The sequence below is a fragment of the Carassius gibelio genome, chromosome A15 (assembly GCF_023724105.1).
Source record: "Carassius gibelio isolate Cgi1373 ecotype wild population from Czech Republic chromosome A15, carGib1.2-hapl.c, whole genome shotgun sequence".
Taxonomy (NCBI): domain Eukaryota; kingdom Metazoa; phylum Chordata; class Actinopteri; order Cypriniformes; family Cyprinidae; genus Carassius; species Carassius gibelio.
The window spans coordinates 7,752,079-7,764,999 of NC_068385.1; the positions used below are offsets into that span (position 1 = coordinate 7,752,079).

The following is a 12,921-nucleotide window of genomic DNA, read 5'->3' on the forward strand; positions in this document are numbered from 1 at the left end:
TTACTGATTTTAATGTATTTTTTTTAAATCAAATAAATGCAGCTTTGGTGAGCAAAAGAGACATATTTCAAAACATTTAAAAAAAAATCTTACTGAACTCAAAATGTAGACAGTGTACATACTACACATTAGTCAAAAAGTGCAGTTTACAATAAAAATATAAAGATTAAAATATTGCATCACATAATGCAATGTGCTTGACTTGACTTTCAATTTCCAGTCTGATGAATTAACCCCATGTTTAAACATCTCCTTATGTAATCTGAGTGAAGTTAGGTGTTTTTTTGTTTTTTTGCTTTTACAGTTACTTAGTTTCAAATGCAAAATAAAAATTTTCATTTCCAAGACAAATATAAATGTAACATAGTGAGGTCATATGACATTGTTGCATACTATTGCTTTAAATGCTAATTGTTGCATAATGCATTCTGTTTTGCATGATAATGAATAAATAGTACACAGTTTTCTGAACACAACTAAGGTCTCTAGTCCACCAGTGATATTTATGATGCTTGTATCATCACTGTGGCACTTACGTATTGTTTGTTTATATATAATACGAATACAAAGCTATATTAAAAATGAAAAAGTGATTAAATAAAATCTTAGGCAGTGGTGATACAATAACAGTGCAGTTCATTTAGGACAATGACATGAGTATTTTCTGTCCTAATAAAATATGAACAGTAATGCAACATGCTGTACAGAACACAAAAGAAATAAGAAATAAATATTTTAAAACAAACAAAAAGATATACTTTAAAGGTTTGCATGAAAGCTTGTAGAAAAGGTATAAAATAAACCAAAACAACTATTAATAGCCAAGACGACATGTTAAATGATGAGGAAATTATGTCAGAATATTCATTTTTTGGGTGATCTAGTGCTTTTATATAGTTTATAGGAGTAATGAAATGAATAAAAAGGAAAATTCCTAAAAATATCCTCACCCTCAGGTAATCCAAGATTAGCATGAGTTTGTTTCTTCATCAGATTTGGAGAAATGTAGCATTGCATCAGTGTCTCATCAGTGGATGCTCTGCAGTGAATGGGTGCCGTCAGAATGAGAGTCTGATAAAAACATCACAATAATCCACAAGTAATCCAGTCCATCAGTTCACATCTGGAGAAGACAAAAGCTGAAACAAACCCATCATTAAGGCGTTCTAACTTCAAACCGTTGCTTCCAACTAAAATTGGAAAAAATGTAGACATAAGAGACAACAGAGGATGAACTTTTTCATTCAAGGAAATGTTATTAAGGATTTTTTTCAGCTTTTGTTTTCGCAAGTCATTAACTGATGGACCGGAGTGCTGTGGATTATTGTGATGTTTTTATCAGACTCTCATTCTGACGGCACCCATTCACTGCAGAGCATCCATTGATGAGACACTGATGCAATGCTACATTTCTTCAAATCTGATGAAGAAACAAACTCATCCTGATCTTGGATGACCTGAGGGTGAGGATGTTTTCAGCAAATGTTCGTTTCTGAGTGAACTGTTCCCATAAGGGTTTATCAAGGGTTGTGCAGGTTCACATAGACTAACTCTACATGCAGAATCACAAATATTATCTGAATAAGAACATAACTGTGCAAGTTTTCCAACTCATTACACTCTTTACCAGTTTTCCGTCCATTCGTCTGAGGATGCTGTGCATGAATTGCAGACATCTCCATTATTCCTGTCATCTTCATTCCTCAGAAACAGACTCTAAAGGCTTTTTATTTGGTGTTAAACGATAGGTTTGTTCGCGTCCCTCAACTGAAGGACTCTTTGTTGTACTCAAATGCAGTTCCTGTGTGTGGGTTTGAATTGCAGAGAGTGTGTAACGTTTTCGACATCCCTTTGGGTCCACAGCAGAAAACCCCCACTCTTTTCCTGCAGAACAAACACACATCGTCATTTTTGATTACTGCAATCATTAAAGTGGCCCGCATAACTACATTATTTCAGCCAGTAATGAGTGAATTCATCATACTCACAGCTGATTGGCTCTCCCTATTTCCTGGAAAAGTTGTTTCCATTTTGGTCGACCAATCCGAAGCCTGGAGCTCAAGAAACGGTAGCGTTCCTCAACGATGCTCTTCAAAACACACAGTGAAAGAAATGACATCATATGATATATATGCATATTAATCCACTAGATGTTTGCATTTTCTGAAAGCAAAAGAGCACAGCTTGCATCTACAAAACTCAAGTTATAAATTAATCTTAAAGAAGTAGTAATAAAATGAGAATAAAGTGCACACCTGTAATCCCTGAGTGTTACTGAGGTAGAGTCGAACATTAAGAAAATCTGGACGATTGTCCCGCCACAGCTACAGAGAGAGGACAACAACTGTTAGAAAAAGATTTTTCACATTAGACATTAACACATGCATAACAACACATCCCAGTAGGTGGCGCTATAGCCTTTTGAAACGTTCATGCATAAAGTGTCTGTATTTTGTATAAAGTATTTTTAATGCATTTTAACCCTATTAAATCTACTGTATCTTGATACATTAAAGGCCTCTGAATAATCAAATTATCAGTTACTACCCAGCTAGTGAATGTGTGTGTGTGTGTGTGTGTTTTACCCTCTCATGAAGGCCACACAATAGATCAGCAAACCAATAAAAAGACTGAAGGTCCCTGCAGACCCAAACGAAATACAGCCTTCTCAACTTATACTGACGCCAGTCATCACTGCAACACACACACAATACCTTTTCTATACAGTATGCATGTTAAAACAATGCTAATGTTAATAACATTGGAGAGATTTACACAAATATATTAGTAATAGCTTACTTTTTCTGTTTTTAGGACACTGTATGTATAAAGTGCATAGTCTTTTCAGTACACATTGATCATGGGGTGATCTATTACCCATAATCACCAGCTGAACAAGAGGAATGCAGTATACTGTGTGTACTGTGGTGTTTTCAGTACACTAGTGTTCCATTTAGAACTCAGCCGAGGTGTTTAAGAATGATTTAATGTTACAGATCGTCTCACTCACGAGAGCGCCTGTAGAACACAAGCGAACGGCGTGACTCCGATCCCTCCGGCCACACACAGGCTGACCTCATAATTAAACACCTCCTCTGATGGGCTGCCAAACGGACCGTCCACATGCACTCTGGGGTGGGACAAGAGAGCAGAACAACCAGTGAGATTAGAGATGTCGCATGTGGGCAGAAAAACGCACCTCCTTACTACTCATGCTATTTCAGCAGACTGTGCATGGTATGTTACTGCAATATACCGCTAGAATTGAAGAAGATGCGTTCTGTGTGAATGTTTGTAAAACGTTCTCAGGGGTCATTATGAAAACATTAAGCTATGAAAATGTTGTTTTAAGAACATTAAAATGTCCAGTTTAAAAAAAGAATCTTGATTATTCAAACATTCCATTTTGTCCTTTTGTAAACATTATGGGAACGTTACTTTTGAATTTCCTCTGAACATTCTGAAACAAGTAGAAACATTTTTAAAACATTAGAATGTTACAATGTTAGATGAGCATTTTTACAGACCAAATAACTTTAAAAATATATATATTTTTCTGGAAGAACTTAAGAGAACCTTGCCAGAACATTCCGAGAATGTTCCCAGATAGCTGGGTATATACTTTTTTTTTTTTTAAGTACGTAAAATGATATAAATGGTTATTTTGCATTCTGAATCCAATTTAGTGTAAAATCTCTTAATGGTTCAGTCAAATAACGAGATAAAATAAGATTTTTTGCATTGCATTGTTAGATACATCTGTGCTCTAGCTCCATACTGCACATTTTGACAAATGTAGTTGGTCATTTGTGTATTACATGTAGAGATTTAGCATATTATGCACACTATACATTCGCAAATATTAGTACAAGTAGTATGCTATTACAAACAGATCTGACAACCACCCCACCAATCAGAAAATACTATTCGTGCAACAGCCACTGAAGGTTTTCCAATGATAAAACAAGACAGTCACATTAAAAAAGAAACACACACACACACACACACACACAGATAAGTCAGTTGCACATGGTAACAGAAAAGAAACACACACAAATAAACACACACACACACACAGGATGAGGATGTGCAGTCATTTCCCCCACTGTACACACACTGCTCCACTGTAAAAACACTTTTATGTAAAGAAATGATGTCATTCGTTCTGATTGGATGACAAGGCTTGACACCTGACACCCCGCCCACACAACGCTGGAAAACTGTTGTCTCTTCCCAGGAAATGATGCGGTCAGAAGGTCGTGACATTTCACCTCCTAGTATACTGAGAGATCACGACCTTCATTAACGCCACTGACACGGTTCCCACAACGCAGCAGACTCACGTGGGATAGCTCCTCTGTTGCAGCATGGGAAGGATCTCGGAGCTGTTCGACTGTTGAAGCAGCAGCTGAGAAAATCTCGCTGAGAAAGTACAGACAGAAGAAAATCAACAACATATGGACAACAATATTTTTAGCAAATGTGTTCTGGGTGATTGTTATCACATTGCCATGTGGTTGCTAATGCATTCTAAAAGTTTCAAGCGATATAAAAAATAAAAATAAAAGTTAACCTCTCACAATTATCACTTTGTTTCTCGGAATTGCGAGTTTATGAAATAAAATGTTGTAATTACATGTATCTTGTTACGGGTCTCTCTTGATAAGTAGTTGCTAATTTGTTCTTGGTGGTTTTAAAGACACTGCTATGCAATCACTAGAGCATTTTAGATGACTGTTAGTGGTTTACAGCAGTTTCTTTGTCAACTAAACGTGTGTGTATTTGCATTGTGTATTTCTTTTGTTAAGTGTGTTTTTCTTCCAGGAACTAGTATCTCTAAAGCATAATGGAAAGTGGACAGAAGACTGAGCAAACATAAATGTGTGCATAAGAGTGTGTTTTAATCCAAACTTCACACATTCTGACAGAAACCTTAGAATGAGAACATATAGATCACAGGCTCTTTTAATTATCATGCATGCGTGTGCGTGTGCGTGTGTGTGTGTGTGTGTGTGTGTGTGTGTGTGTGTGTGTACACTCACAGGTCCAGTCTCCCAGAACTCTGAGATGAATGCCAAATGTTGCATTCTTCCCTGTCGGACACTGAGGAGCACAGTCAAACACACACAGAGCAGGGATTGAGGATCAGGGCACAGTCATGCATTAAAGGAAACAGACCCCTGCGGCTAAAAAATCTCTGAGTAAAGTGTATGAGTGGGTCACAAAGTTTCACTTGCAACCAAACGGTTTAAGTGCGTAAGTGTGGAGAAGTTTAATGCTTAAATTTGCATGTTTCAAAAGTGCTTTCTAATGGAAACATTTACGTGAGCCATCGTGGAATGTTTTGTTTGAAGGAGAGTGCAATTTGATACTTAAACAATCTCCAACAGCATTACATCATTGAAAACGCCTTCAGCACGGTTTATGAAGGTTTTTTCCAGGTCCTGGAAAACTTAACTATGATGTGAAATGCACTCAGAATAATAGCATTCGTAATTGTTTTTGTATCCATAATTTGGTAGTCACTTTGAATAAAAACATGTCAACGTGTAATTAAAATGTGATTACAGCCAATACCAATTAGCCATGATTCCTTCATCGACTCACCCAAGTTGGCGTCTAAATAAATTCCCGAGTTTCCCACTGGTAATTATGACATTGCGGTGATATTCATGTGCATTTATTTCATGAGTACAATCATGACTTGAACGCAGTAATACACTCAAACAGACTCACTGTGGTAAGAGTAAAGGGATGGTTTTCAAATGACGAGACGCTTGGGCAGTTCAGCAGGATGTACTAGAGAAAACATCACAAAAACACATTTTTTATATTAAATATGTATTTTTATAAAGAATATATTCTAACATATATAGAAAACGGTCCATATAAACATAGTTTTTGAAAGAACAAAAACAGTACAAAGCAAAAACAGTATAAAGGTGTGAAATATTATTACAATTTAAAATTAATGTTTACTAAGGGAATATATTGTAAAATGCTATTTATTTCTATCATCAAAGCTGAATTTTTTGTGCTGACCTGAAACTTTATCTTTTTTAGGATTCTATGATGAATAGAAAAGTTCAAAAGAACAGCATTTATTTGAAGTATAAATATTTTTTGTAAGATTATAATTTTTACTGTCACTTTTGATCAATGTATCCGTGGTGAATAAAAGTATTAATTTCCTAAGAAAATTAAAAACTTGACCTCGAGCTTTTGAATTATAGCACTCTTTCTGAACTCTTTCATTTAAAAAGAGAAATGAAAGTTGGAATTTTCATTGTTTTTCTTCTGTAAAAATTCTAAATGCTTCGTAAACAAACTTTAATGTAACTGTTTGGAGGCGGGGCTTACCTGTCCAGGGCGGGGCTTAAAGCCACTCTTCAGCATGCGCAATTCTACAACACTGCATGGATGAGTTAAGACAGAGACTATGGTGACAGGAGCAGCGCTGCTTTTTATGAAACGATACAACCGCTCGGCACAGTACAGGCAGAGAGGACCAGAGACCCACAACCACGTCTAAAACACACACACACACACACACACACTGATAATCATACAGATGTACATATAAAAACAAAAACCTGAAAGAATCAATTATTTAATCATATTGAATCAGAAAGACAGACCTGAGGAAAATGGGGTTGAAAACGAGCCTCTTCTTGACAAACTGTCTGTGGTGCACCTGAAGACTCCGCCCCCTTCTCTCCAGCTGCTCTGTGATTGGTCCATGAACTGAGATTGTTGTGGATGCAGCCAGGTGGGTGGGTCTCCACGTTTGACTGATACTTTAAAGCTCCGCTATTGGACAGAGAGGTGTCAATCATATCACATAAAGCGTACAAGTAAAAAAAAACACACCCAAATTTGCACAGAACTTCCAACGTTTTAATTCATTTTACAAAAAAAATGCTTTGTCTTCAATATCTCTATCCTCAACTATTAGAAATAGGGAGAAAACTTTAACCGAACCTTCTGAAAAAATATCTGCCAATGGACTTAGAAAAAAACAACATAATTCAGAATCAGAATCAAAAGGAAAACAAGTTTTGAGAGATATTTGTTCTAATTTTAATTGGTTTTGCATCTTAAGTAAATGTATCTTGATGTTTAGATATTTTCATTGGAAAACAAGACAAACGATACGAAAAAAGATTTTTAGTAATGCATAAGCCATGATTTCATGAATTTTATACTTACAGCTCTGATTTAAGACCTTTGTAATGCATTCATTTTGAAAGGGTGATTTAAGACTTTAAAACCAACATTAAAAATCATGTTTATTAAAAATAAATAAATAAATAAATCATAATTTCACACATCAATTCATTTTGCCAAATATTTTATGTGTGACATTTCAGAAATTTGTTAGGGGAAAAAAGTTTCCTTTCATTATGCAGTGGATACATAAAGAGTATGCATTAAGTACAGACTTTAATGCATAGTTACACTAATTCTACTCTTGCAAACTAAAAATGGAGAGTGTGCAAACTGGGCTTTTTTTCTGTTCAAATGCATGGCAATATTTTAACAATCTAGTATGTACTCACCCTGCTACATGGACCATCAGAATAACATAAAACACGATGAAGAGGTTGTGAGTGTACCAGAATATCTCGTAGCTTGAGACTCTGAGAAAAAAACACACACAATTGCACTCCAATAAAAAGGAGAGTGAGATAAAAGAACATGGTGCACAGCATTCAGGTGTCTTAGATTGAACGAGACGCTCTTGAAGTGTCCTAAAGGGAACTAAAGCACCTTAATTATAACAGGACAATGGAAGCGGTGAAGCCCATCGGCCACAGATCAATCAGAGGGCAAGAACCCCTTCAGCTAGTCTAAGTAATTACAGTGTGTGTGTGTGTGTGTGTGTGTAAAGTATAGGAAGAGGAGACTAGAGTCAGAGTCAGGTCAGATAAGAGTTAAAGGGTTAGAGGTTCTCACCTAATACAGTAAGACGACGCAGTAAACATCAGGAACAACACTAGCACCAACAGAACACCAGTAACTCCAGGAACTGAGAGAAGAGCCAACACAATCAGGACTTCTCAACAAGGTTATAATGTATAATACATATTTTGTCAAATTAAATAAAGCTGAATTAAAATTGTATCTAAATATAAGATGATTTGCCTTGGCAACAAACTGAAAAAAGCACAAAAATATATAAAAAGTTAATTAAAAATGTTAATATAAACTATAATAACACATAAATAATACTAAAATAACACTTCAACTAAAGATAATAAGAAATAGTACTAAAATTATTAACAGTAAGAAATATATATATATATATATATATATATATATATATATATATATATATATATATATATAAACTAAATAAAGAAACTTAATAGTAATATCAAAAATATTAATAATAATACAAATGACAAATATAAGCAATTCAAACTATTAATACAATTATGTTTATAATCGTTTAACGTTTACTTTAAGTTGTGTGAAATAACTTTAAATATTCAGTTAAATAGATATGTTAACAATTCAGTTAACAATTTCAACACAAAACATGAAATAAAAGGAAACACATTTGAGTGTTTCTCAATTAATCGTTCTACATTTCACATCATCATTTCGGTTTATTAAACACAACGCACTGATGTGGAAGTAAAGAAGAGAGATTCAGACACCTGTGCTTATGATGAGAATTCTGGGATCCTACAGGGAAAAAAATAAAACATTATTACCTAAATATTACGCGGCACAACTATACTTAAAATTGATAATATTCAGAAATGTTTCTTGAGCAGCAAATCAGCATATTAGTAATGAAGAATGGATGTATTTTCTGATTAAATAAATGCAGCCTTGGTTGAGCAGAAGAGACCCCCATCGATGCCAAAAGCCAAAATCAAAAACATTTGAATTATTCCAAACACAGAAGATGTTGATGGAAACGTCTGTGTGTGTTACCTGTCCTCGATACTGAGCGACATTGAGCGCGGGGAAATCCTGGGAATATTTCACAGAGAAGCTGACCATGTTCACGAGGTGAGCGCTCACGTGAACCACTGCAGACACAAACACACAAACATCAGCGATGTGTGGGAGACAGTGTGTCTATTCAGCAGCTCTTGTGTGCGACTGTGTGCTGCAGTCATCATGGTAACGGAATGCATTCGATCTCTGTAATTAGAACAAGACCAAAGCGCACTGAGACAGGAAATGGGGAGGAGGGGTTCTCAGACACAAGATAAAACCAGCTGGGAATCCCTCGGGATATTCCTGTGTTCACACACACACACACACACACGGAGAGAGAGAGAGACACACCTGTTGACCAGCAAAACCTAGTCTGGCCTGTCAGTGCAACACTAGACGGAGTTACTTCGCAGGTCAAGCTCTTATTTCAGCAGCTGTCGTAGTTAGATATATTTTGAATGGGCCTTCATGTTGGTTCATGTTCTGGTTATTTTGACCCAGAGGGGATTTTCTTTCTCCAAAGAAATGCTGGTTATTGTAACATCAAACGTACTGACTTCGCTCACACGGGGTATAACAACAAAAAAAAAAACAAAAAAAAACAGGGGAGATAACTTTGTTTTGGGGATTTTTTCGAACCATGTTGTAAGACTGGTGGTGCTCAGACAAAAGCTCTCATTATGCTATATTATTATTGTCAAAAATTGGATTCAATGTTTTTGTCAGTTTGTTTTCTAACACAAGTTTGTATATTTCTTTTGAAACTGATTGATCATAGGCCTTATGCATAGAGCTTATGCATCACATATAAAAAAAAACTAACTAAAAATGTAAATAAAACATAACCTTTGTGCTGTGCTGAAAATGCTTTACTAATTAGCCTACTTACTGATTTTTACTAATTTGATGTTTTCCAGTCAAAAATCACCAGCCTTTTTAAAAAAAATAGCTTGTAAATCTGTTATGATGCTGTATTATCACCAAATCTTGGATTCAATCTTTTTGTCGACTTGTTTTCTTTCAATTAGCACAGGTTTTGTACTTTCATTTTTGGAAGTGTTTGGTCGTAGGCCTCAATAAATCTGAGTTTATGCACCTTTTACAGCAGTTTTGGAGTGAAAAAAGCATCATTTGTTATATTTAATTTTATTTTAATGTTTTTTTATTGTTTTACTTTACAGTAATAATGAAACATGCACACATAAATAAACACAAAGGGTGCTTTCAGACAGACTGGTGACTCAGCCGAAGTAATCTGTTCTTCCTCCCCCGTGAAGTGACGGTAATCTGCTGTCTCTTGCATGGTCTTTTAATTCTGTTTATGAACCGTCTGATGCATACAGCACAAAAATGACAACAGCTTTCTCAAAATGACATCTGACTTTCTGACATGAATCAAAAATCATGTTAAAAACGTTTCCAGGCTGCTACAATAATGCTTCTGAGGAAGTAGTCGCATGATTTAACAAACTAGAGATTTTAAAGCATAACTGTTTTCACCTGAGAAGATGCAAATTGTGACTCCACACGCCACATGAAATGTCTTGCTCTTATCCAGCAGCCGACGAACATGTCTACCGGTCACCTGACAGAAAGAGAGAGGGTCAGAAAGTCAAAAACAAGCCTCATTCAGCATGGAAGCAACAAGTCTTTGAATCTTTTGACATCTTTTCACTGCAAACACAGCAGCTGAAGCGGCGTATATGCAATGTGCAAACAGCACAGACTTGTCATAAATGCATAACTATAAGATTTTCTCAAAGTCTCACCCGCTGAGATCCTCGGAGGAAGGTAAGCAGCGATCTGCACATCGACAGCAGCACCAGACTGCAGTTGAAGTTTAAAACAGAGGCCGATGCTCGACTGATGCACAGACCAAGCTGAAGAAACACAAGCACATGAATTAAAACAAGTGTTTTAACACTTTTTAATGTCAAGGACACTGAAAATGACACGGAAGATGCCGTTCCTGAAATATAAAGGCAGTGATACATTTTAAAACTAATTCATACTGTGTGAGAAAATGTAAATAACATTTAAAAAAATCATATTGCAATTGTACTACAGCCTCTAGAAATGGTTATAATAAAATAAATATTAATGATTTTTTAAATTAAATATTAATCCAAGTAAGATTTTTTTGCAATTCCTAAAAACTTAAATGTGAAGTCAAGCAGAAAATCTCAATATATATGCGTGTCGGTATGTGTGTGTGAGTTGCAGTTGAGTTGGTTTGAGCATCGTTTCCTGTAAAGAGATGAGCGAGTTGTTACACGTCTGTTCAGCTCTTTACAGAAACACAACAGCCCTGCTGCATATGAGGGATTACAGCTCACACACACACACACGCACACACACACACACACACACACACACACACACACACACACACACACACACACACACACACACACACACACACACACAGACAGACAGGGTTAAACTGCTGCAATTGTCCAATTCTAGCATAAAACATTTAAAATCTTAGCTAACACAAGTGTGGTCTGTTTTCAGGAAGTTGTGTGTCCCTGTGCAGCATCTCTCCGGGACGTTAAACAATAACCGGTGACAACAATTACACTGATTCACTCAGGAGTGTTGTGGAAATCCTCCCTTTCCCACAGCAACACACAAAACACAGGCACCATCTGTACAAACAAATACACACTCACCTCAAATAAAAAGAAAACACACATAACTTCTACAAAACACACACTTGTCAAACTCATATCTCAATGGCTACACACAAACACAAAGATTAAAGTCTAAAACGAACTCAAATATATACATTACACTATAGAAAAATACACACACGTTATTATGTCTAGAGGTACAGACCTGTAAAACCCACACACACACACATAAACTCTAGTTCTTACCCCGAGCATCTTGTGTAGATAATAATACTGCGCTCCGCTGAAGTACACCATGAATGTTTTCCAGAACAGAAAGACATTCACAGCAATCCAAACCATCTGCCCAAAACAATAAAAACACAATAATCCAACTGATCGATCTCAAACTCTGACAACTCAATGCATGAGCCGGTATGGACACTGTGACAACAGGAAGCGGTTGATTGAATCCCTCCTCACCGTGATCAAGTGTTTGGGTCCTTCATTGGCCCTCCAGCTCTTCAGCGCGACGCTCATGGTTCTCTCGCGCGCGCTTTGCACGCACCGCGACGCTAATACTCGGACCGCGATCCGCCGGTAAACATCACCGGTGCCGCCGCTGGACTCTTGGTGCCGTGACGCTTACCCCGCCGGCTTCTCCAGGACTCCGCGTGCCGCTCATGTTCCATGTCACGCGCCTCCCACCAAACACCAAACGCCCGGGTTGGGACCCCGCATACTGTCGAGTGACTCCTGCTGTGGACGTCTATTTGACGTCTGCTAGACATTTTTAGAGTGTTTGCTCATCAGTAATAAGTCTATAGGGCGTTTCCTATCAGATGTCAAATATATGTTTGGAAGATGCCTTTAAGATGTTTATGATTTAGAATGTGTGTAAAACTGACATCATATAGAAGTCTATCAGATGATTGCACACAGATGAAGCGATCTTTAACAGATATCTTGCGGGATCAAATTTGAATTTGAAAAGTTAGACTGATAACCACTTGGTTACCTGCTAGTTAGTCAAACTAGTTCTTAAGACACAGTCTTTAACGTGGTGACTATGTTTATGCCACTGGCCCCTGAGTAATAAAAATATAATGAGTGTTTTCTACTACTTCTTACTTCTTTCTACTACTTACTTCTTAAATGAGTATCATATATATCCACCTATATATATATATATATATATATATATATATATATATATATATATATATATATAAATATATATATATATATATATATATATATATATATATATATATATATATATATATATATATATATATATATATATCGACATACTATATGTCTATCTATCTATTTCTTTAACATTAAAAAAAAC

General features: G+C 36.2%; 1 protein-coding gene across 1 annotated transcript; it reads right to left on the bottom strand.

Moving 5' to 3' along the window:
* Positions 1–81: 81 nt before the first annotated feature.
* Positions 82–12,536, bottom strand: LOC128029068 (NADPH oxidase 4). Its single transcript, XM_052616542.1, has 18 exons — positions 12,051–12,536; positions 11,835–11,930; positions 10,725–10,835; positions 10,456–10,540; positions 8,947–9,044; positions 8,664–8,691; positions 7,957–8,029; positions 7,560–7,640; positions 6,639–6,810; positions 6,361–6,528; positions 5,737–5,799; positions 5,043–5,103; positions 4,344–4,422; positions 3,011–3,130; positions 2,586–2,694; positions 2,256–2,324; positions 1,989–2,089; positions 82–1,884 (listed from the first exon to the last, which is right to left on the bottom strand). Exons 1-18 carry the CDS (start codon positions 12,105–12,107, stop codon positions 1,764–1,766), a joined length of 1,692 nt encoding a protein of 563 aa, XP_052472502.1. The 5' UTR covers positions 12,108–12,536; the 3' UTR covers positions 82–1,763.
* Positions 12,537–12,921: the final 385 nt, after the last annotated feature.

Bases quoted from the DNA above. Each gene is read 5' to 3' on its own strand.
- LOC128029068 (XM_052616542.1), bottom strand. From the start codon at position 12,107: ATGAGCGTCGCGCTGAAGAGCTGGAGGGCCAATGAAGGACCCAAACAC. The intron at 9,045-10,455 runs GTGAAAACAGTT...TTGTGTCTGCAG, and splicing joins CACAATTTGCATCTTCTCAG to TGGTTCACGTGAGCGCTCAC. The intron at 4,423-5,042 runs GTGAGTGTACAC...GTACTTTCTCAG, and splicing joins AGTTCTGGGAGACTGGACCT to CGAGATTTTCTCAGCTGCTG.